The sequence below is a fragment of the Pongo abelii genome, chromosome 19 (genome assembly GCF_028885655.2).
Source record: "Pongo abelii isolate AG06213 chromosome 19, NHGRI_mPonAbe1-v2.0_pri, whole genome shotgun sequence".
Lineage (NCBI taxonomy): Eukaryota > Metazoa > Chordata > Mammalia > Primates > Hominidae > Pongo > Pongo abelii.
This window is the reverse complement of record NC_072004.2, coordinates 66,433,632-66,459,017: the sequence shown is the minus strand read 5'-3', so window position 1 is coordinate 66,459,017 and position 25,386 is coordinate 66,433,632. Positions and strand designations below refer to the sequence as shown.

Sequence of the window (25,386 nt, the reverse complement as noted above, 5' to 3'; positions counted from 1 at the left end):
ATCCTCCCACTTCAGCCTCCCAAGTAGCTGGGACTACAGGCGTATGCCACTGTGCCCAGCTAATTTAAATTTTTTTTTTTTTTTGTAGAGACAAGGTTTCACTATGTTCCCTAGGCTGGCCTTGAACTCCTGAGCTCAAGCAATCCTCCTGCCTCAGCCTCCCCAAGTGCTGGGATTACAGGCATAAGCCACTGCGCCCAGTCCATAAATGCATTTTTAAAATGCTATGGGTGGCCAGGCATGGTGGCTCACATCTGTAATCCCAGCACTTGGGGAGGCCAAGGCGGGTGGATCACTTGAGGTCAGGAGTTGGAGAAGAGTCTGGCCAACATGGTGAAACCCCGTCTCTACCAAAAATATAAAAGTTAGCCGGGCATGGTGGCGCACACCTGTAGTCCAGCTACTGGGGAGGCTGAGGCAGGAGAATCGCTTGAACCTGGGAGAAGTCTGAAGTGAGCCACGATCGTGCCACTGCACTCCAGCCTGGTGACACAGCGAGACTCTGTCTAAAAAAATAATAATAATAATTTTAAAAAATGCTATGGGTAACAGGAGATGAGGCACACAAATGTCCAGTGGTGTGCTGGAGCTGGTTCACACTGGATCTCTAGAGATAATCATTAAATTTTCAGGAATTTGAGAGCTGGTTGCTAAACAGCCATTATTAAAAATTCAATTATACTAACATACAACTAGTAAAGGTAATAAGCACCCAAGACTTCTTTCTTTCTAATTATTTTACATTTTACTACTATCCATGCTCAGCTATGGTGGGCTGTGCTTCTCTTCCCAACTCTGCTTCAGTGATGTCATTTTAGTGATCCAAAATCAGCCATGGTGGCAGCGTTTACACCATGGGAACTGGCAATGCTGCCAGCCAGGGCTTCCATGTCTGGGAACTGAATGGTGTACCTTTATAGCACACCAAGAACCAAACCACTGGCCCATGAAAACATTTGAAGGTCTGAAGCAAATGTTTACTTGGAAGATGAATAGGTTAAAAAGTATAGAAACATGTCAGCTGGGCGTGGTAGCTCATGCCTGTAATCCCAGCACTTTGGGAGGCTGAGGCAGGCAGATCACCTGAGGTCGGGAGTTCGAGACCAGCCTGACCAAAATGGAGAAACCCCGTCTCTACTAAAAACACAAAATCAGCCAGGCATGGTGGTGCATGCCTGTAATCTCAGCTACTCGGGAGCCTGAGGCAGGAGAACTGCTTGAACCCAGGAGGCAGAGGTTGTGGTGAACCGAGATTGCGCCATTGCAATCCAGCCTGGGCAACAAGAGTGATACTCCGTCTCAAAAAAAAAATATATATATATATATATAAACATGTCTTTAAGAAATCCTTCTCAAAATTGTGTAAGGGTTGAAGGCAATTTTTTCTCAACTTAAAGCTACAGTTGTTCTACAACATGGCTTTCATAACAAATATCAGTTACTAAAGTGTCCATCGTTTATAGGATAACCTGTACACCATTACTTCTTGACAAAAACAAATGTGTTGACTAGATTGAGATATAAATCCTGAAGAGTAGGAGAGATCCCCTTCCTCTCTCCCTTTCAAACTTCTGGAAAGAGGAGCTTATTCTCAATCTATGTTTTCTCACCTCCTCATCAGGCTTGTCTCCTGCCTCCACCATTTGACTGAAACTGCTCGAAGGTAACCCTTGACCTCCTTACTGATAAATTCAATGGCTTCTTTTCAGTCCTCAGTTCTACGGGCTCTCTGGTTTATTTCTGCCTCCCCCATTAGACTGAGTTAATAGAACAGAAATCCTACCTTCCATACTAGGCTTAGCCTAGCACAGTGTCTGGGGCTTCCTAGATGCTCAGCAATTGTTTGCTCAGTGGCTGGAAATGTAATCTCTGTGACCTTGGGCATGCCACCTCACTTCCATGGATGTCTGTTTTCTTAGACATGAAAAGAAGGTGAATCATGTGGGACCCCTTCTTTTTTTTCCTTCAGTTTGTCGAGACTCACCTTTAAGGGTCTTGCAAGGACTAAAACTCTCCCCCCACCCGCTTTTTTTTTTTTTTTGAGATGGAGTCTCGCTCTGTCACCCAGGCTGGAGTACAGTGGCGTGATCTTGGCTCACTGCAATCTCTGCCTCCCGGGTTCAAGAGATTCTCCTGCCTAAGCCTCCCGAGTAGCTGGGACTACAGGCACATGCCACCATGCCCAGCTAATTTTTGTATTTTTAGTAGAGACGGGGTTTCACCATGCTAGCCAGGCTGGTCTCAAACTCCTGACCTTGTGATCCGCCCACCTCGGCCTCCCAAAGTGCTAGAGTTACGGGCATAAGCCACCGCGCCCAGCCAACTCTCCCTATTTCAAATGAGCGTTATAACTGGATGTGTCCACTTTTATTACCAGGCAAACTCCTGGATTTTCACCTTCTCTTTGGTCCTTGGGTCTAAGCTCCAAAGCTTTCCCTTTGCCTTCTGTTGTTTCTTGGCTCAGAGTCAGGCTGAATGACCTTGAGGAAGTTACATAGCTATCTCCCCAAGCTATACAATTGGAATGAATGGGAGCTGTGCAAGACAAGCTGGCAAATGTTGAGAACTCCTGTGAGATCTGTAAACTGCAGGTATTGGAGCTACATCCCCAAACTAGAGTTACGCATATTTTATCTTCATAACATTTCTCCCCTGGAGTTGATCCCCTTCAACTCCTTAATCATTTCGGTTGCTTGTACTGAATTCCCTCAAGTCTAAAATTCTTTTTTTCCTAGAGCTGCAGAAATCAAGACCAAACAGTATTCCAGATGCCACTTTCTACTCCAGCACTATAGGATTTACAGAGGGGGAGGGATCATCTTGCTAATGGCTCAGTGGCATAAAGATCCCATCAGTCAACAACATTCAAGTTCCTGTTCTCATCCGGAGGTCAAAGCTTCTGGTTCTCCCAGCTCATTATCCCAAATACTGATCGTCCTACATTTGCTTTCCTGCTCACTGTCTCCATGAGGTGTCCACCTATTGGGTCAAAGGCCCCAACATGGCACGGTCACCTCTGAAATTAAAAGAAGGAAAACGCATTCACCTTGTGCATACACGTACATAAAGAGCAGTCCAACGATACTCACCTGAATGTTAGATTAGTCAGCAAGCCATTAGAAATGAATCTAAATGATGTAGGGCAGAGTTCAGTGACAAGTCATGAGATAAAGGAAACACACAGGGCTCAGGCTGATTAAAAAGATAATTAGTTGTGGAAAATAAGATTGGGCTCCAGCCAAGAATTTGTCTTTGACAAAGATAAACCAAAGGCTTTGATACAGTCATTTTGGGGGGATTTAGTTGTTCTTTTATAGGAGTTGAAGAGCAAGAACAAAACAAAAGTCAGTTTCAAAGTGCAGCTCAACTCCCCCTCTGTTTGTTGTTCTGCTCATAAACATACAAGCTGTTTCCTTTCATCTGCACAGGTTCATACAATATGGAGATCCCACAATAGATTTACACTAGATTTAAAGATGAATGCGCAGAGCTGTGGTCAAGCCAGGGATCTTCTGGCCTAAGAAAGATCTCAATGTCCCTGGCTGGAATTTAAAAAAACACAAAAGAAAGTTCTTCAAGACCTAAAAGGCTTTAACAGTGAAAAAGAAAAGAGGAGCATCTCTTACCCAAATTGTTAAAACCCACAAAGGTGTTTGAGATGCCTAGTAACAATGCAAAGAGCTTTAATCTTTACATAGGGAATGGGGAAAATTTTCCATAGGTGGTCGGATATATGGGGGGAGCTGACAACACAGGGGAAGGGGAGATGGGGATGATGCCAGATACTCTATGTGGACCTGAAATTGCAACTCCAATGGTTCTGCGAAACTACTTGCCCGAAATACTGTTTTGATAAATAAGCCATATCCTTGTGGAATTGAAATCTCCAACTGCTTCACTGGCACGGACATCTCTGCAGTGACAGCTCATGCCCCAGATTGTGGAGTTAACTTGAATTAAATTTCAGATGTGGGGGAGCTAAGGGAGGGGGGTGGTGGCAGTGGGAGGTTTATGAACAGTATGCTGGGGCTCTGATGTTGTCATAACCAGATGGCTTCAACTGTATCATTTAAAACAAAAACAAACATGTCCAGAAAGAACGAAATAATGACAGAAGCATCCAGTAGCTTTACCTGTACCTGAAATCCCAACAGCTTTGTACCCACAGTAAAGCTCAAGTTGGAAATTCCATAAATATTGAAGATCCCAGAAGAGACCTTCATCCTGACAGAAGCTAGGTGCCAGGACTGCTGTCCTCCTGAGGGCATAGTCCCTGAACTCACCAGCATCCCAACCCACAGCTGTCTGTGAATGAAGAGGAAAGCAAATCTGAAGCCTGGTTTGTCCTTCTGGAACCTCTGAAGAACAGGCCAGCAGAGGCACCTTTCCAGAGCTTTGTTCTTGCTATTCCCACAGGAAGGAAGCTTTACTTTCAGTTTTGTACCTAAACATTTCAGAAATGGAACTTCCTCCAGTTAATTACATAATCTTCAGGATACTCCATTAGAAGATCTGGCATTCAATAGTTGTATGATCTGAGGCATGTCCCTTCTCTGGGTTTCTGCTTCCCTCATCTACACAGTGGGAAGATGCCGTATCTCACCTGTCCCACCAAGTTCGTCAAGTTGTTGGGAAGTTCAGATGAAATACTGTATATAAATTTAGCTGGAAAAACCTAAGACGATATGGGTAGAGAAGACTTTGAGTTCGCCTGGATCCTTGGACTTGTGTGCTGATCTGGAAAGCTAGGACGGAGGAGGCACAGGACAGCAGCCAGCAGCCAGCACATGCAGAACTGGGTACTTCCTCACACAGGGGACGCTTCCCAGGGGAAACCAGGAAGTGCAATGGAGTGGTTTCCAATAAACTAATCCTGCCTTTGATTATATTAGTAACAGATCATATTTATCCATTCTAGAGGCAGTAAGATAAATGAAAGTTGGAAAATGTACAAAGTCTAAGGTCCACTGAAGGGAAATGGAAGGTGAAATAGGTTGAGGTTCCATCAAAGGTAAAAAATACACAGGCTGGCCAAATAGCTGATGCATTCTTCAATATATCCCACTGTCCTAACAGAGCCACAAAAAAGGCAGACAGGGAGCCCCAGAACATTCTTGTGAGCTCCAGTATTAGCTTTTCTGGAAACACATCAAGTCAATGACAGAACCAGTTAGAGACAGTAATTTCCCTTTATTTAATCTCCACATTTATGTCCCCTGGATCTTTTTGTATTTAGTTAGGAGAAGGGAGGTGGGGATTAGGTCTTAAAACATACACGGTGCAGTTTAAAAGCCCACTACCATTACTTGCCTTGACAGAGGTAGGGGCCTGATCCCTCATCAGGATATGGACTGTGAGATACTCAGGGAGGACAAGAGACTGGCAAATGCTGATAGCTCACAAAGAAAACTTGAGATTACGGAGTTTCAACAAATCCCTACGGCTCATTAGACATTTTAGACATAATCTCTGCAAGCTGAAAACTAGGACTTCAAAATCCCTTAAGCAAGGGACTCAGACCCAAGAGACAAGGCAGGTGAGTGAAACAAAAGACCAGAGATACCACACAGTACAAAATAGTAATTATTTATATTTTCAAAAAGAAAAAATTAACATTTGGAAGTTCTCCCCTGGAGGAAGAGGGGCTAGTCAGAAGGAACAGAACTGGCTCCTATGCAGGCGGCAAGTCAGGTACAAACAGCTGAGCAATCTGGGCTGGGATTTTATCACACAGCATTTTTAATTAATAAAATTTCCTTCTCTCTTCTCTTCTTTCGTTCTGTTTTTGTTTTGTCTGTGTGTTTTTTTGTTTGTTTTTTAGAAAAAGGGGTGGGGGAGAAGAAATAAAATCAGAGAAAAATGCCCAAAAACATTTTCCACAATATCTAAAAACAGAGAACCATAGTTCTTGTCAAGACAGTATGAATTCTGGATGAGTTATTTTTTCCAGTTTAACACCAATAAAGATTTTTGCAAAAGCCACCACATCAGAACACTCATCTTCCAGATCAAATAACCTCCCCCTTTTGCCTTCACTTGTCATTTTTCATAAAAGGATAAAAGGATGTATTCTGTTCTTGCAAACAATAAGTGCTAACAACAAGAGAGCTCTTCTGATGCTTGTATGGTGTTAAGGAGTTTTCACAAATATCCAAGTTTTAGCACAGTTAGAAGGACTAAAATTTGTTTCTCTCAATATAAATACTACTGGAATCCACAAACTGATTTTTGAGAAATTCTGCAAAAATCTTTTCTTCTTTCCTTTTCCCTTCTGTTAAAACTCAATGTCCTTTCTTTTTTTTCCTTTTTGCTCCAGGCACCTGACGATTTGTTCTGCTCAGTCAGATGCAGACAGGTTTCTCCGAAGTACCACCGCTGGGATGTCCTCGGGCCAGCGCCTAAACTGAATCCCCACAGTATCAAACTCGGCCAGACCAAAGAGAACACAGTGACGCAGCAACAGGGTTTTCATTAGGTTGAATAGCCCCGAGTCCTGGGCCCTTCCCTCCCCCCGTTTCCCCCAAGTTATTTAGTGCTGTTTTAAAAGTCTGGGGCCACAATGCAGTCTCTTCCCCTCACAACAGAGTAAAAGCTCCACAGATTGCGCTGTCTACCTGGTGGTCAGTGGCAGCAACAGTGGCTGCTGCTTCTGGAAATTAAACAGAGTCTTACAACAAGCAGGATCTTAGGATTGCTTCAGGCGTTTGCGTGGGGGTCCCAGAAAAGGGCACTGTGCTGAAGCCAGAGAGCGGTATGCCTCAGCCACCAAGTGGGGATGTGACACCACCATTGACTTCCACCCGGAGGTCTCCAAGACATCTGAAGCATGACTAGGAGAAATGTGGAGAAATGGGTTACCAAAGGGAGTGAGCAAGGGATGAATTCAACAGCCACCTAGATAGCCTAATTTTCCAGTGTTAGGTATAAAGGGTGTCGATGCAAGAAACAGAAGAACCCTTAATATGCATGAGAATTTGCTTGTTAGACAATGCGCAGACTGGTGACTTGCCTGTGGCTGTTGTCATCTGAAAACCAGGACTTTGAGCCACTATATTCTCAAAAACAAAAAGCAGAATGTTCCCCAGGCCCCCAACACTGCCTATGTTCCTTATATTCACCGGTGATGCCAGTCATAAAAAGGAGCATGGGCTCCCTCGGCCAGAAGCCCTGAGCTTCTGCCTGGCTTTGCCACTCACCAGCCTTTAACCACAGGGCAGATCAGAGCCTGGGGCCTACTTGATTATCAATAAAGAGGGGAGGATAACCATACTTCATTCAATGGTTAATATCTCAAAAGCACCATGCAAGTGTCCAGCACACAGTAAGCACTCAAAGGAACTCACACTGATGGGTCTCTCCCCTCCCTCTTCTGCCTCACTTGATCACTCCTTAGAAAATAATTCTACAACTAGACCTAGAGGATGTTATTTCCTGTCTTTGGGAATTTTCTATGTTGAATATTGTTCACTCATCCACCTGGAATGTCTCAGACCTGTCTTGCCCCAGAACTGCTGTTGTGAGGGCTTTTCTTCTTTGGGTTTTTTTCCAGCTTTTGCTCTCTCCATGGGGCAAGGGAGTAGAACATGTCCCACTGAGAAGATGGGTTGTAGTTACAACTCATCTTTCATATTATTATTCATATTATTTCATATTATTATTATTCTATATTATTATTTCAGAAAGTAGTATTGCCAGGTCATTTGTCACTTAAGATGAAGGAACAGACCTAGTGGAATGAACATTTCTTTCTCAAAACAGTGTTATGAAACCAGCTACTGATGATCCCTTCTCTTTTCCTCATTCTACAACTGAACATGAGGTACATTTTACCAACTCATAAACATATCTCTATCCTCCTGGAAATCTACATGTCTTTTATTAAGTCACTGAGTGTGAAGTAAAGATACTATCATTTGGGGCATACAGCTTTTTCAGGCCAGCAAGTTATTTTCATCACTTCGATTCACTATGAGGAAGTAAAACACTTTACTCACCAATAGGATTCAACCCATGAAGTCAATTCCATACAGTCAATTGAAGGAAAAGATGAAAACTCTATACTTACTGCCAAAAGGTTAATGAAGCTACTTGCCTGCTTTACCCACTAATTCAAAGTCTTTCTCATTTCTTCAGCTATCCAACTATTTTGAAAGAAGAACTTTGAAGATGCCAACTCACTAGTTGATGAAATCCACTGCCTGAGTTTTCAACTGATCTGCGCTGTGGAGGTCAGCCAGGATGAGAATTTCTGCAGCATTCTCCACGGACAGGTTACTGCAGAGGGCATCCTCACACATGACCTTTAAGCGCTCCAGGGCATACTGTAAAACACAAGCACTGCTGTCGTCAGAGCAGCAATAGCTCTGGGCTCACCACTACTGAAGCTGTTTTCTTTAGCTGTACCATCACATTAACTAGATACTTGAACAGAACTGCACAGACCATGAAAAGCTACTACTGCAATGATAAAACATAACCATTTCTGAAGGTTAGATGTTTAAGCTTGAAATGTAAACAGCTAAAATAACTTGGAAAGCGCCATTAGAGTTCTAAAGTCTACCTATTAGAAAAATGGCAATTACAGGGTAGATCTGCATCCTGAAGTTTACTCTCCTCCTGACTGTGATGAAAGTTGTTCTTAAACCTTCACCACTTACAATTACAGTGAGGCATCAGTCTGCTTCACGTCAACAGGGCAACTCAACGGTCTGCCCTTCTAGGCCCTGCGGTCTGTGGAAACATGACCTGTGGGGAAGGGTGAAACAATTGGTGTTTACCCTGTGAAATCCCTTATTTACTGCAATCCCCTTAGTTAGAGCCAGAAGACGGCGAAGCACAGTCCTTTTGACTTAAGCATTGTCACTAGCCCAGCAAGATATCCCAACTGGCCCATCAGGCTGTGAAAAGGAGCCCTGTGGTGACTTTTACCAGCACCTCTGCCACTAGCTGTTTCTGAATGAGGGACAACTAAAGGCCTCCTTTTAAATAGAGAAGGATAAAAAGAGTCTTATTTTACTGGAGTTGAGGTCAAGCTTCTCAGGGTAAAAGGACAAACTGGCAGAGAGCCTAAATGCAGTTTCAGTTTAAAGACTTGTATTTTCTAAGAAAAGGGCATAAATGTTCTTGAAATGGAAAGCCTAGCTTAATGCTGGGCACATCTGATCTACTTGATTGGTTCTGATACAACTCTACCACTTGTTCTCTAATATGAGATTATGAACTTACTAGGAACTTGAGAGATAGGAAAGAGGAAGGAAATATAAGGAGGCACAAAATAAAGTGTCATTAATCAGTTCACAGGAAAAGTTTGCTTTGAGGCTATGCACAGTCTCCTTATAGGCCCCAGCTTGAAGGCCCCAGAACTCAATGACACAATGCCCCTTCAGAGTGAATCATGGCAATCAAACCAGGACAGTTTAATTGTTATGAATTCTGGGTGAGGAGGCATATCTGCTGGCACTGTGATCTCCTGCAGCAAAAAGAGAGGTTTTATTGGTTTTGGTGCAGCTTTAATTTTTTACATTTGAGTAACTGGAAAACAGTTTCCATGGAAAACAGGAATAACATTAGATAAGCAAGAAATGAAGTTGCCGTTTTTGTTTTAAAAGGCTGAAATGTTCAGTTTTTTATACAGTGCTGCCCAGACGATTCCTCTTATCCTTTCTCAATACATTCTTTTAAAAGGACTTTTACTGTGAATAGCTCTGATCCCTATTGCATAATTAGACAAAAGTAGCCATTCTTGTCCCTTGCGGACAAAGTTTTTTCTTAATTATGCTTCTGAAAAACCTGCCTAATGGCAGTACTTACCCAAGAGATGGAAATTGTGTCTCCCAGGCCTAGCCCACGAGTTTTGTTTTGTTTTTGGTCTAATTACACATGTCCCCAGGAGACAGGAAAAGCTTAGAAGAAGCTGTTTCAGCCTCTTGGGTAAATTCTAGATGTTTAGATCATTCCATGAAAGATTTCTTATTCTGTTTTCCTAAAACTCACGAAGAGGTGTAAAGGTAAAAATGTTTTCAAATAGGCTTGGAGCAAAAACTGTCTAGTGGGAAATTCTGAATGGAATTTGAAAATGCACCCTTCAATTACTTCTCATTCATAAATTTAAAGCACTGCTGTGATTCAACAGCTTTATCTTTTAAAACCACAAGTTAATACATTGTGCTGAAATGCTATCCTTGAAATGGCAGTTCAGGCTGCTCACCATGCCCTGTGTACTTACAGTAGGTTACCAGTAGGTTTTCTGGCTAGGGAGCAAGAATGAAAACTAAGGGACACAGCAGAAGTTTAATCTTGGCTCTGCGGATATACAACTCTGAGCCTTAGTATTTCTGTCTAAAAAGTGGGCCTTGCAATACTTATCCTTATGGAATCTAGAAGATGAGAGGATAAACACATGATGTGTATAAGTACAAGTGACCACTTCCTTAAAAATCAGAAAACAGATCAGGCAGAATCATAATTAACTTTATAAAAGGCAGTTATTGGATTGTGTCTTCTACTTTCCCAGAGCTTGCAGTGAATATTTTCTTACTGTCTCCATTAAAAGCAAGTTTCCCCTGGTCAGAATTGAGGTAGACTGGAAGGATATGGAATTTTCACATTGCTTCATTGTACTCAGAAAGTCTTGAAAAGTGACAAGAAGGATACGGTTATTATTCCAATCTTCTTCTCAGGAGCACTGATTGCATTTACTTGCCCCATCCTCTACATACACTCCAAAAGCTGATCAATAAAGATAAAACCTCCACTATAAACACAGGCACTTTCCTCTGTCCTCAGGCACAAAGGAAGGTAGGAGACTATCCCATGAGCAAACCCTGGAAGGCTCTTGTGTCCTTAGACCAGAGCCCACTTTTCCCTCCAATGGGTATTGCAGCATCACGGCAGGAAAAGGAGGTGCTTTCGGCAGAGAACCCTCTTTCTCACAGGGTCTACTGCTGGCAGGATCTACACCCTTTTCCCACCCTCACGCCAACTCCACTTGTCCCCCAACACAGGAAAAGCTCCCACAGGGTAAACACCGATTCTTTCACCCTTCCCCACAGGTCATGTTTCCGCAGACCATTGAGTTCTCTCTCTGATGTACCTAAACAATGAAAGTCTGTTTCCCAACATGTGTTTTGGGGACCACTAATCTTGCAGGTGATCCTTGAGAAAAAGGATTCCAGGGTTAACTAAATTGGAGAAATGTTGTCTATCATAATTCCTGTTAGAAAATTCACAGTAACATTAATATGCTACAGGTTCTGAGAAATCCTGCAGTAAGATAGCAACTATTTGTCTTGGTTAAACTCAGTATTTTTCGTAAGACTTTCCCACCAACCTAATATCTGTTGGTATTTCACCTTATTTTGGGAATCACTGACCGAATCATCTTATGTCTTTGATTCTAACATCTGCATTTTTATTTCCACACTTTAACACTTCTCAAATTGAAATGTGTCATGAAGTATAATTTATTCTACTATTAAGCTATTAATTCTCTCATAATTTTGAAGAAATACTGTTTATTTCAATAACTACTTAGGTAAAAGTTGAAAATGCTAACCAGGACACTAGGTAAAAGATTACGGCCATGCCTCACTATCCTTGGGGGACTGGGTCCGGGGCCCCACAAATACCAAAATCTGTGAATGCTCAAGTCACTTATATAAATTGACAGTACTGGCCAGGCATGGTGGCTCACACCCACAATCTCAGCACTTTGGGAGGCTGAGGTGGGCGGACCACTTGAAGTCAGGAGTTCGAGACCAGCCTAGCCAACATGGTGAAACCCTGTCTCTACTACATATACAACAATTAGCTGGGTGTGGTGGTGCATGCCTGTAATCTCAGCTACTGGGGAGGCTGAGGCAGGAGAACTGCTTGAACCTGGGAGGCGGAGGTTGCAGCGAGCCGAGATTGTGCCACTGCACTCCAGCCTGGGCAACAGAGTGAGACTCTGTCTCAAAAAGTAAATAAATAGACCAGGTGCAGTGGCTCACACCTGTAATCCCAGCACTTTGGGAGGCAGAGGTGGGCGGATCACTTGAGGTCAGGAGTTTGAGACCAGCCTGACCAACATGGCGAAACCCCATCTCTACTTAAAATACAAAAATTAGCCAGGGGTGGTGGCAGGCGCCTGTAATCCCAGCTATTCGGGAGGCTGAGGCAGGAGAATCACTTGAACCCGGGAGGCGGAGGTTGCAGTGAGCCGAGATCCTGCCATTGCACTCCAGCCTGGGTGACAAAGGCAAGACTCCCTTCTCAAAAAAAAAAATAAACAAACAAATAAATAGACAGTATTTCCCTGTATCTTTATATATATCCTCCTGTATACTTTAAATTAGCCCTATATTATCTATACTAATTAATACAATATAAATGCTATGTAAATAGTTGTTATACTATTTTGGTTTTTTATTTGTATTTTTTTTATTTATTTTTTTTGAAACAAGGTCTCGTTCTGTCACCCAGGCTGGAGTGCAATGGTGCAATCATGGTTCACTGTGGCCTCAACCTCCTGGGCTCAAGTGATCCTCCCACCTCAGCTTCTCAAGTAGCTGGAACTATGGGCGTGCACCACCACACCTGGCTAAATTTTTTTATTTTTTTATTTTTATTTTTGTGGGGATGGAGTCTATGTTGCCTAGGCTGGTCTTGAACTCCTGGGCTCAAGCGATCCTTCCTCCTTGGCCTCCCCAAGTGCTGGGATTATAGGCTGGAGGCACCACGCACCCAGCACCACTGTGCCCAGCCTGTTTTTTCTTGTTTCTTCTTTATTTTTTTTTGGAGACAGAGTTTTGTTCTGTTGCCCAGGCTGGAGTGGCACGATCTCAGCTCATTGCAACCTCCGCCTCCCAGGTTCAAGAGATTCTCTTGCCTCAGCCTCTCGAGTAGCTGGGACTACAAGCGTGCACCATCATGCCTAGCTAATTCTTGTATTTTTTAGTAGAGATGGGGTTTCGCCACGTTGCCCAGGCTGGTCTCAAACTCCTGAGCTTAGGTGATCCACCTGCCTCGGCCTCCGATAAGTGCTGGGATTACAGGCATGAGTCACCGTGCCTGGCCTCTTGTTTCTTTTTTCTCAAATATTTGTGATCTGAGGTTGGTTGAGTCCACATGGATACAAAAGGCTGTTTTACTGATAAAGTTTAAATACGTTAATAAACTCAAAAACATTTTGTAAATTATAAAGCACAATCCAAATGTTAGTATTATTTGAATCTTTACTATCACTGTGGTTAAATTTGAGATGGAAAAAAGAGGAGAGGTAAAAGTCAAACTTATCATTCTTTCCCATAGTTAGGTGATCACATAGTTTACTATTCAAAACAGGACACTTTTGAGAATAAAAAGTGTGCTATTAATAATTGTGTTGGAATAATATGTGTAAACCAGGACTGTCTTGGCCAAACCAAGATATATGCTCATTTTACCCACAATGCAACATAGAAGCCTGTTCATGAAACACAAGAAGTCACAATAACTCCTAGTCCTGATTATTTTTCTATTCTTATCTTACCTTGTCAGCAGCTGCCAGCAAATCATCAGCCATTTTGTCGAGGTTTGGAGCCTTCCCCGTGTAAATGAAGCACATCATTTCCTTAAAAACTTCAGGCTCCACATCATTGATTTCAACTCGATTCTATGCCAGAAAAACTGAATATGAGAAACATTCCAATAGAACAAAATCCCTAAACTAAACTATTTTCATGATTTTAAGCTCTAGTGAGGAGAGAACTTTGTATCATTTAAAACCTAACATTAATGGAAAATTTCTTTGCCCGGCTTGATTATAATAGCCTTTTCGCCCATCACATGTTCCATCTTTGTTTTCTCAAACAACAGCAAAACAACTCTTCGATTTTTTCACCTTTCTTTTCCTCAGTTTTCTGAGTAAAAACATATATGTCTAAATACCCTCACCCAAAATTGTGTGGATGATCAGCCTCATTTAATAAGTCAATCTGCTTTACCCATAATACTTCTATACCACTTCTCTCTGCTCAGAAGGAGTTTAGGGACTCATACTTCATTTTAGTAAGAAAAAAGTAATTAGGAAAATGAATCTGCAGCTAAAGTGGGAAATCATCTGACTCTAGATACCTGGCTAAACAGACATGTCTTCATCTTGTTACATACCTTTTTGCTCTCCTCCATTTCATGTTCAAACATGGCACTAAAAACCGGAGAACGAGCTACAAAGTCAAAGAGAAACAAATAGATAAGGCTATCACAGTGAAATCTCTTGGTTGTTACCAGTCATGAGGGAGAGATCATTTTCTATCCCATCCTACTGCTATAGGAAAGGTCTCCACCTCAATTTACATCAGAATTACAAAATTCCTTTCTTCATATATTATAACAATAAGTAACTAATTACAATACATAAAGGAAAATAAGAAACCACTACTTCCAAAATAACTTATCGGCTCTACTCCAACCATTCACATTTCAAGAAAATTATCTATGTTGGATGATAATGCTATGTTCTCTGTATAGATTTGGGGTTCAAATGGAAGGTCCCTTATGATCAAGCAGGGTGTTCTAATACCTATGTTTTTGTTGGAACTGACACCATACTTTCTGCACCTCCAGGGACCGCCCAGGAAGAAGGTCAAGAACTGGGCTCAATGGCATCCACTAACCAGATGAAGCGCATGCTCACCTATGGCAAACTGTCTGGTTTTCTAAGCTATGCATTCCTAACAGAGATGATATTGCCCCAAAGAGGTGGGGGGGGGAAAGAAACTTTAGATATTATAATGATTTGTGTCCCTTTAAAGCACAACCCTACCTGATAAAATCTTCTTCCTTAGTATTTTATTTGTCTCATCAGGGAGAATTTAAATTTAGTTTTTCTCCTTAGAGGCAGGGATAATGAAGGTTGAGAAACAGTGCTCCAACTCATGCTCATTCTAGTCCAATGAACACCACGAAAAATAATAATCTCAACCATGAAAAGTAACAGAATGGCTAAGAACTCAAATTTGTTCATGTTGTCAAATAAATCAGGGGTTCTGGTGAAAGCTGAGATCCAACGATTACCTAAGAGTGAAAGAATGGACAAAATATATAGTAGGGCTTTGAGCTAACAGAGGACTGGAATTTTTGGCCTATAGCTTATGTCAGAAAGCACTAATTTTAGCTCTGTCATTTTTTTTTTTTTTTTTTCCTGAGACAAAGTCATGCTCTGTTGCCTAGGCTAGAGTGGAGTGCAGTGGCGTGACCTCGGCTCACTACAATGTCTGCCTCCTGAGTTCAAGCAATTCTCCTGCCTCAGCCTCCCAAGTAGCTGGGACTACAGGTACCCACCACCACGCCTGGCTGATTTTTGTATTTTTAGTAGAGATGGGGTTTTACCATGTTGGCCAGGCTGGTGTCGAACTCCTGACCTCAAGTGATCTGCACGCCTCTGCCTCCCAAAGTGCTGGGATTACAGGCATGAGCCACTGCACCCGGCCTAGCTCTGCCATTTTCTAACCACGTATTCTTCGGCAAATCATTTAACCCTCTGAACTTCAGTATTTTAATTTATACCAAAAGGATATCAACTCTCATTGTTCTTATTTCAGAAGGGTTATAGACCATAGAGAACTAAATAAATATATTTCAGAAATTAAAGACTAAAGGCCTGGTGCTTTTCAAAAAGAAGGAAGGGTCCAAAGCAGCCAGGTCTTGAGGGTCCTCGGTAAATAGGCAGCAGCTGATGCAACGGGAATAAATGAAATCACTCAGGGAGAAGACGTGGAATGAAAACAGAACTGAAGCAGATCCTCAGGGCTCACCAATGTATAAAGGGATGGGTGAGGAAGAAGTAAGGAGACCACACATCAGAAGCAACCAGAGAACCAGGAGAGAGGAGTCCTAGTGTATGAACTAAAGTCCTTCAAATTTAGGAACTAGCAGATCATGTAATTTTGAAAAACTGCTTTCATAGCATGGAGGTGAACTGAGGATAAGTGGGAGGAAAGGAAGTAGAAAGTGAATATGCTAACTCAAGAAACTCAGTTCTGGGGAAAAGAGAGAGAGAGAGAATAACTAGAGGGAGAAGCGTGGAGCCTGTTTACAGGCCGAAGGTGAAGAGGCAGTAACAGAGAGATAGTGAAGATACTAGATAGATAGCAAGGGTATAATCAGTAGAGTAAGGTTTCTGAGAAGGCAAGATGGGATATAAAACAGAGCAGAGGTAGAAACAGAGCAGAGCTTTGTCCACGAGGAAGAACACCTCCACTGAGAATGCAGGTGAGGTGAGAAGCAAGAGTTGTGGAAGTTCCTACAAAAGGGCCTCCTTTTCTCTTGGAGGAAGTAGGCAAGGTAATCTTTTAGGAGTTTGGAAGGAGTTAAAGAGTGGTTAAGGTTTGAGACAGCTATTGTTAAGAAAGGGAGTTGCCTAAACATCTGTAGAAAAACTATTGGCGGTGTTGAGGGCCTAGCTAAGTGTGGAGACACTAACCAAAGAGTTATAGACTTCCTTGAGTTTTGTTTTTTTTCCCCCCGAGACGGAGTCTTGCTCTGTTGCCCAGGCTGGAGTGCAGTGGCATGATCTCGGCTCACTGCAACCTCTGCCTCCCGGGTTCAAGCGATTCTCCTGTCTCAGCCTCTGGAGTAGCTGGGATTACAGGCGCATGCCACGATGCCCAGCTAATTTTTGTATTTTTAGTAGAGACTGGGTTTCACCATGTTGACCAGGCTGGTCTCGAACTCCTGACTTCAGGTGATCCACCCGCCTCAGCCTCCCAAAGTGCTGGGATGACAGGCATGAGCCACCGCGCCCGTGACTTCCTTGAGTATTACACAGTAACAGCCAGTTCTGAGAGGGAACAGGAAAATGTTTAGACTGAGGCAGTCTGAGGTTTTACCAGGTGTGTACTTTAGAATGACAGAGCGGAGGGTCTTAGTAGGAATTGTGTTACTTGAAGGTTCACGCAATTTCCTGTTAGGTCTTATGGTCTTAAGAGAAGTATATGGTGATTGTTACCCTTCCCTGGGCGGTGAAGTCAGTCCTTCCTCATCAGTTCCTCCTTGGTGTCAATCTCCCTGGTCTTGAAAACCATGGGCCTATTAGAGCAAGACCTGATCCTCCATGTCAGGGGCAAGAGTTTCATTCTTCCAGTATGTTTAAATTGAAAAGAGGGCTAACCCCTCCAGGGCTGAGGACTAGCTAGATGGCGTTTAGTCCTGCATATAGAATCCTCTCCATTACATCCTAAACCCTTATCTAGGGGTTGATACCTGCTCTTAACTGGTGCTCTGACATCTACTCTCTAGGGGCAAAGGCATTCAATACCTTTGTACATCATCATCCATGCCTTGAAAACGATGGCCTAGGTCCACTACAGAGAGGAAAAACAGAAATGTCATTTTAGAAAGCAGCTTTTTTGGTTCTGAGCATTGTTACCAGAATACAAAGATATATTTAGCTGCAGTTTGTTTTGTAGTTGAGTTCAAAAAGTTGAAGTTGTTCAAAAGGTGATTATGCAATCACTTGTTTTTCCTTATTTCACCAAAACTATAAAATTCCTCATGAATAAATACCAACCTGCTAAGATAGCTTTGTGAGCCTGGAATTCCTGGCCGGCAACACACAAGCAGCAGTCTGTGAACCGGGAATTCTCCCACAGTCCTCCTAACTCATCTGCCAACCGGCACTCGGGAACCTTTACCATGTTCATGGTATTCTGGCCAGAAATGTTGACAGAATCTTGCACAACACTCACCTGTGAAAGACAAGGAAACACAAGCCAAGCTTTTGTTACCAGGAATTTTTTTGCCAGCAGATAGAGAGACGACTTTTACCTAACTGCTGTAGTACATTCAGATACTAATATTAATCATATTATCTTGAAACCACCTCCACAAATCAAAGCTTTATCCCTGGATCAAGTAACTCCTTTTCTGTCATGATCAGACTTATTCTATACCATCTCAGGACAATAGGAGGAGAGCCCCACAAATCTCCTTTTCCCCCAGTTTCTAATAAGCTTGGACTCCCTTGGACTACAAACCTGGGCAAAGGTGCCAGAGAGACAAAACTAACAGAAACAATGTTAAACCTCAAGTATTTACCTTATTCTGCCTTAAGTTCAATACAAAGAACTCCTATAAATACTACCATTTAAATTAAACTCTAGAGACAAGAATCTGATCACTTTTTTTTTTTTTTGAGACAGAGTCTCACTATGTCGCCCAGGATGGAGTCCAGTAGCATGATCATGGCTCACTGCAGCGTTGACCTCCCAGGCTCAAGTGATCCTTCTACTCTAGCCTCTGGAGTAGCTGGGACTACAGGCGCATGCCACTACATCTGACTAATTTTTTATTTGTTTACAGAGACAAGGTCTCACTATGTTGCCCAGGATGATCTTGAACTCCTGGGCTCAAAGTGATCCTCCATCCTTGGCCTCCCAAATAGCTAAGATTATAGGCGTAAGCCACTGCACCTCGCCAAATCTAATAACTGAAGCCTAAAAGACGTTATTTTAGTTAGGTCGAGAACATGCACATAAAATGCATCTTCTACAGGGCCTGGTAAATAACTGGCACTTATTCAAAAATATTAGTTTAATGAACATGACATTATTGACCCACTGTCAGTAAGGACCAGACTTGGAAGATCTTTCTAGTAGTGAAAACTGGGTGAGTATCCCACACTTTTATAACTTTAGTCAGTTGTGATAATGACATACAAGTTGCCTGGCTGTAGCTACACATGCACTTATAGCTTTGGAAGATAATGATGACGATAGGTTTATAAAGGAATCCCAACTTCCCACTCTGGCTTCAGCAGAAGCATGTTTTAACCAGTTCAGCCTAGATAAAAAACCAAGTTAACTTCTAGGTGAGTCAGTGAAACTCAGATAAATCTGTTAGGGTCCCAAATACAAGGATTTATAAATCATACAACATCATAAAATAAATGTCAGTTGCCCAACTGTAGATAGGACGCTGCAGATCAGTCGTCTGCCTAACAGTCGTTGTTATGCTTCATCTCCTACATCACATTCTGTTAGAAAAGTTAAACTCAAAGCAGAAACTCACAAACCTTGAGAATTAGCTCCCCACTCTTGCTATTCCTAACAGTAAGATGAGAAAGACAGCTTAGGAACATCCTTAATGACCCAGATTTCTTTCAACCTTCAAGATGCAAGTCATCCCTTAAACGCAGTCATAAGCCCAGAGGCAAAGTTAATGACCTGTAGTTCCTTCTGTGCAGGAGTGAGATATTTACTGTCAGGTCAAGAAATTTATTCATTTATTTAAAACTAGCTGTTATGGTCTTGGGCAATGAAGCAGCCAAGTTAATCAATTATGAATATACTTGGCATTAGTATCACATTTATCAGAGCCAGATTACAACATTATTTTAATAGCCTAGGACACAGTACAAACCATCCCATAGAGATTCTCTCTTGTCCTTTATAAGACCTCTGATTTGCTTCTGCCACTTTCTCATATTAATACCCTCACTTCTTTGACATAACATTAACATCGAAAGTAGAAGTTGCCTGTTCTCAGTTATAGCTCCAAAATACTAATTAAAAAAAAAAAAAAAAAAAAAGGAAAAGACCAATTAAATCCAACTTTCTCACAGGGAAAGGCAGGAATCTCCTGGGATGGCCAATGAAGGGAATGGAGAATGCTTTTGGCACTGGGTTCCTAGCTTGAATTAAACCAGGTTGACAGGAGCCCAAAGTCATTAACACTTGATGGCAATTTAGTAGACTGGGTGAAATGAATTGGCAAGAAGAGCTAAACTGAATTTCACATAATCAAACTATAGTTACCAGTGGGCCTTCTGCTGGTTAGATGCACATGTGGTAATGAGTGGGGCCTAAAGGCTGTGACATCTCTCACTGGGGCAATTCCTCTCTCTGGACACAGACAGGAACACAGCAGAAAAGAGAATGGACCTTTATTGTCTGAGCCAGGCTTGTTCTGTAGATATATAGATGCCTGGAGTCTCCAGAGCTCTGAATGTCTGGCACCTCTCACCAACATTAAATACGCTTAATTAAAAATAAATTCTAAATGGCATTCACAAATGAGTCTTCAGAGCCCAAACTTTTAACTTAGAAAGGGATTGTTTTCCTCTGCAAATGATGATGCTAAAATGAGACCATTCTGAGAAAAACTAAAGATTTTTTTTAATGCCTATAAAGTTGACTGTGGAGACTCATTCAGAACTGCAGCTGTGAAGATGACGTGACTGTGACATTTATGTCATCTTATAAATGACTGCATGAAAATGTCTCAGGAAGGCTGTATAATCTCCTTAACTTCAAGTTGTAAAAGGGTCTCACTTTTAAAGTCAATCCTTTTCTTAAAAAAACAAATTTCATAAAAAACTAAAGATTGTGCCAATTCTTGTACATTTCATCTATACATAAAGTAAAACCCAGGGAAATACATTTTTTAACTTCTATATAATTAAAACAATCTAGGAAAAACAGACACTGCCTACAAATTATTTACAACATGAGCACTATTTCTACTAGCAAAAGATTAGCAACAACCTAAATGTCCATCAACAAAAGAATGAATAAATTATACATTCACACAAGACTATTATATACAGCACTAAATATGGATGAAGTATAGTTACATAAATTTTAGAAACATAATGTGAAAAAGCAAATCTTAGATGACTACATACAGTCTGACACCATTTTTATAAAGCTCCAAAACAAGTAACCTAAACAATATATTATTCAGACATACAAATAATAAACAAGTGCATGATAACATAAAATTCAGAATAGCTATTTATCATCCTCTGAGTGGGGAAACAAATCTTAGGGATTGGGGAGAAGCATTACAGGTTAGTTCCAAGTTATCGGTCATATTTTTAGGTTGAGTGGTGGGTTTAGTATATTCTCATGCTTCATAACCTACAATGATGTTACCTATTGAATCACCATTTGTGTAGGTCAAGAACAAGCAAATACTGGTATTTTCATCCAGTACAAATAATATATTCAAATAATCCAATAATTAAAGGATAAAAAGGTAAAAATGAATAGATTCATTTATTTAAAATTTAGCAAAAATATCTATTCCCAGGCTATGAAGAGTGTGTGTGTGTGTGTGTGTGTGTGTGTGTGTGTGTGTATAAAACTATTAGTTTAAAAAATTTAGAGACATGGTCTCCCTCTGTTGCCCAGGCTGGAGTGCAGTGGTAGCAGTGTGATCACAGCTCACTGTAGCCTCCAACTCCTGGACTCTTAAGCAATCCTCCTGCTTCACCCTCCCAAGTAGCTAGGACTACAGGAATGTGCCATCATACCTGGCTAATTTTTAAATTTTTTTGTAGAGACAGGGTCTCACTATGTTGCCCAGGCTGGTCTCAAACTTCTGGGCTTGAATGATCCTCCCACCTTGGCCTCCAAAAGTGCTGGGATTACAGGTTATAGTGAGCTATGATTAAGCAACTGCACTCCAGCCTGGGCAAGATCAAGATCCCATCTCTTAAAAAATTAAAATAAAGTTAATTAGTGTCTGGATATTTCACATTTATATGTTATTTCATATTTCATCTTTAGTTGCAACATCACAAAGAGGTTCTGGGATTATCTGTCAAAGGCATATATGGTAAAGTTGGAATACAATGCTTCTTTATTGCTAATGGCTATTTGTTTTCAATATAAATAACTGGAGAAAAGGGTCAATAGAAGCTGAACTATTTCATGAAGATTTTCTGTGGACCAAATTATTAAAGAGAAAATTTAAAATGGAATTTAAACATGCCTTCATGTCTCTATTTATTTATTTATTTATTTTTTAACAGACAGGGACTAATTATGTTGCCCAGGTAGGAGTGCAATGGCTATTCACAAGCACGATCATAGCACACCACAACCTCGAACTCCTGGGCTCAAGTGATCCTCTTGCCATCAGCCTCAGGAGTAGCTGGGAACCACAGGGGTGCGCCACCACTCCTGACTCTTATGTCTCTCTCTTTTATTACCAAAGTAAATGCTCTGTCAAGAAAACTTGGGACCCGAGTTTGTGCTTCCTTGGGTGAATGGCATTCAGCTCCACTTAGTGTAGTGCAGCGGACTAGAGATAGAAAATAGGGAGCTGACATGACCCTCACACTAGTTTGCTGCACAATGTTAGGAAAAATTACCTGACTCCCTAGGCACTGCTTCTCTCCCCTTGCAACATGAAATGAAGAAAACAGAACTAAACCTAGCTCAAAGGATTGTAATAAGGGACAATTCAGGAAATGCTTTGGAAATGCTTCCAAGTAAGTTAACTAAGCAATAACAACTTGGAAGAACTGCCACATTTCCTAATAGGTAAAACATCACTGAGAACTGAAAGTGATCTCAATGTCTACAGTCATATCACCCTGAACACGCCTGATCTTGTCTGAAAGTGAACTCAATGTAGGGCACATTATAAACAAGACCACCCATTCATCATTTTCAGAGTCCACAATCTAGTTTCATTTAAACATTCAATAACAGGAATACCACTGAAATAAAGGCCAAACATAAATGGGTGCTTCTCGGTCTTCCACCATAGGAGTCCCTCTTGTGGCCTCTGGGAGCACCAGAATCCCTATGAAACAACTGTATTTATTGTTATCAGGATGAGAATGAGAAGTGCCTGAGTCAAAGGCCGAGTGATGAATGGGGCACTGTGGTACTAGAACCTAGATTTCTATATGGACATCAACTTCATAAAAGCCTCTAAACAACATGAAAATATTAATTAAACCAGTAACAAATAAAATGTAAATATGAATTAAAACAAATGTGTTTATAAATATTCCACTGATAAGAAGGGAAACAACAGGTCAAAGGGATAAAATGTGCACCAAAAATGATCTAGCTTTGAAAAGTGCTAAGAACTCAGATGAGCTGCAGACATCTTTAAAACCCACACATCCAATACACACCCCCACGCAACCGTCTTGCAACGCTGAATGCTACTAAGTCCACAGAGAGCCTTGGAACAGAAACAAGTCTCACTAGGCATAAGCCCAAGTATGAGAAGCAACACTCAGCACCTGTGGCCAACAGAGAAGTGTGAGAGGAACAGATGGCACACCTGGTTCGATGGTAAGAAACCGATGGCATCAGCAGAACCCAGCAGACGTTTCCCTGTTCAACATCTCCTCGTTTCTAAAGTGTCATCTCACTTCCCATCTAAGTCAAGGCACATCTAAACTTAACCACAGGATTTCTCCTAAGAGAATTTCATATGGGGAAGTGAAGGGAGAGAGAGAGCGAGCTGGAACTTGGCCTCGGATTTAACCACAGGATAAGAGACTGCCAAGTGAGGGCAGGCCAACTGGTTTCCAAATCAAGACTGTGAAGACAGGGGTTGGAGCAGCTGGAATGGATTGGGAAGAGAGGGGGAAGCATATGAGAAAAGGCTGGACCCACTGTGGACTCAAAAAAGCTGCAGTAAAGGTTATGGTATTGCCTAATACTGCCAGATGCAGTATTTAGGGGAGATTTTCTTCAGAGAACAGTTTCAAGATTGGCTTTCATTTCCAATAGAAACTAGAATTTTCTACTATTTTTAAGTTTTTCTGAAATGCAAGTCTCTAAGATAGGTGAAGATTCAAACTGTGATCTGTTTACATAACATCTAACCTCACGTAAAACCAACTAAATTCTCATTTCTTTATTCAGGCAACTGAGTATAATCTGTGACCAGTTAGATTTACACAGAATTCACACTCCAAGTTTATCAGACATAAAAGAACTGCCACATTTTACGTATTTATTATAGATGCTATCACTCTAGTATTTCCTTCTTTTACTTAGTAATTAAAAAGGAGAGGGGATACCAAATTATGCAAACTATATTTTACATATTTGGTGTGGTATTATAAGAAACTGCCTCCAAAGTTTTCTAATCATTTGCAACTACTCTGTTGCAATACAGAAGGCTGGGTGGGCGTGGTCGCTCACATCTGTAATCTCAACACTTTGGCAGGCTGAGGCAGGCGGATCACTTGAGGTCAGGAGTTCGAGACCAGCCTGGCCAACATGGTGAAACCCCATCCCTACTAAAAATACAAGAATTAGCCAGACCTGGTGGCACACGCCTATAATCCCAGCTACTTGGGAGGCTAAGGCAGGAGAATCACTTGAATCTGGGAGGCAGAGGTTGCAGTGAGCCAAGGTTGTGCCACTGCATTCTAGCCTGGGTGACAGAGAAAGACTCCGTCTCAAAAAAAAAAAAAAAAAAAGAAAAAAGAAAGAAAGAAAGAAAGAAATACAGAAGCCTGCTACCGACAGTTAGGCCTTTTCTGCAAAAGGGCAAGATTCCTAAGGGACTCCCTTCCCTGCTACTCAAGTGGTGATATGCCTTTGAAACTGTCATTAACTCACAGTGTGAGCCTATTATTTGACAGAGCGAGTTGGCAATTGGGGAACAACTGTACCATCCCCCATGATGATACACTGTTTATTATTATCAAGCAGTGCTGCTCAGGAAGTGGTTCCTCAACCACACTATGTGCAGGGAACACTAATGCCCCAGTTGACTGGAGATTTTATTCATTTATTACACTGTGAGCTTGTCAGTATTTCTAAACGTATTCATAACAGCATGAAATGACTAATCAGTATATACTCATTAAAGAAACCACTTTACAACTCATTCTTGGTTTGGGAATTTTATTTCAAGGCTTCTCCTGTAAACCTGGGAAAAGCTCTTAGGTCACTGGTGAGAGGACTTTCCTAACCGACTACAGCTAACTCTCTGAGCTAACTGTGAGTTAGAGAGCTTTACATAGCCTTCACCCTAGAAAAAAAACGGTTCTCACTTTTTTATTTCACAACTACTCCAGCAAGACAAACCATAGGCCTCAACTCTTGATAAGAATCTAGTTCAAAGAGCAGAAAAGGTAAGTAATCTGCAAACACACATGGCCCTCACACTTAAGGAGCCAGAAAGTATAAAGAACAGATACACATACTTAGCTTGATGTGACAGTCCTTTCAAATGCTATCTGAAAAAAATCCCACAGTGAAAACTCCTGACCCAAGCAACTTAAAACTGACACATACCAAGGTAGCACACAACCTCTGTTTTTAAGAACGGTAACAAGTGGAAAGCTGAGATGCCCAACAACCTTGAAATCATCAGGTAGCTCAATCAGTCACATAAATAACATTTGCGCAGCACTACTCCACTTGGGGTTTTTTCTTACTCTACATCCCTGATACAATATAATTAAGTCTACCAATACTCATCAGGTCTGGGAACTGCTAGTCTCAGCAGAATACAAGGACTCACCTCGCAGAAGAGGGTAAGCTTGTCATCAGGGAGAAGCCCGTTGGCCTCATCCAAAAGAAAATCTCTACGGATGAATTTCTTGAATCCCCAGTCTTTGCCTTGCACAAACCTATATGCCCGTTGACTCTCTGGGGT

At 41.6% G+C, this 25,386-nt stretch overlaps 1 protein-coding gene across 1 annotated transcript in view; it reads right to left on the bottom strand.

The window, feature by feature from the left end:
• Positions 1–5,570: 5,570 nt before the first annotated feature.
• SPOP (speckle type BTB/POZ protein) overlaps positions 5,571–25,386 on the bottom strand; it is a gene marked incomplete at its 5' end in the record, with an annotated part of 78,633 nt that continues 58,817 nt past the window's right edge. The window contains 6 exon segments of the mRNA NM_001133421.1: positions 5,571–6,830; positions 8,179–8,321; positions 13,511–13,633; positions 14,131–14,186; positions 17,531–17,708; positions 25,252–25,379. Coding sequence (NP_001126893.1) covers positions 6,686–6,830; positions 8,179–8,321; positions 13,511–13,633; positions 14,131–14,186; positions 17,531–17,708; positions 25,252–25,379 — 773 coding nt within the window. The 3' untranslated portion in view covers positions 5,571–6,685.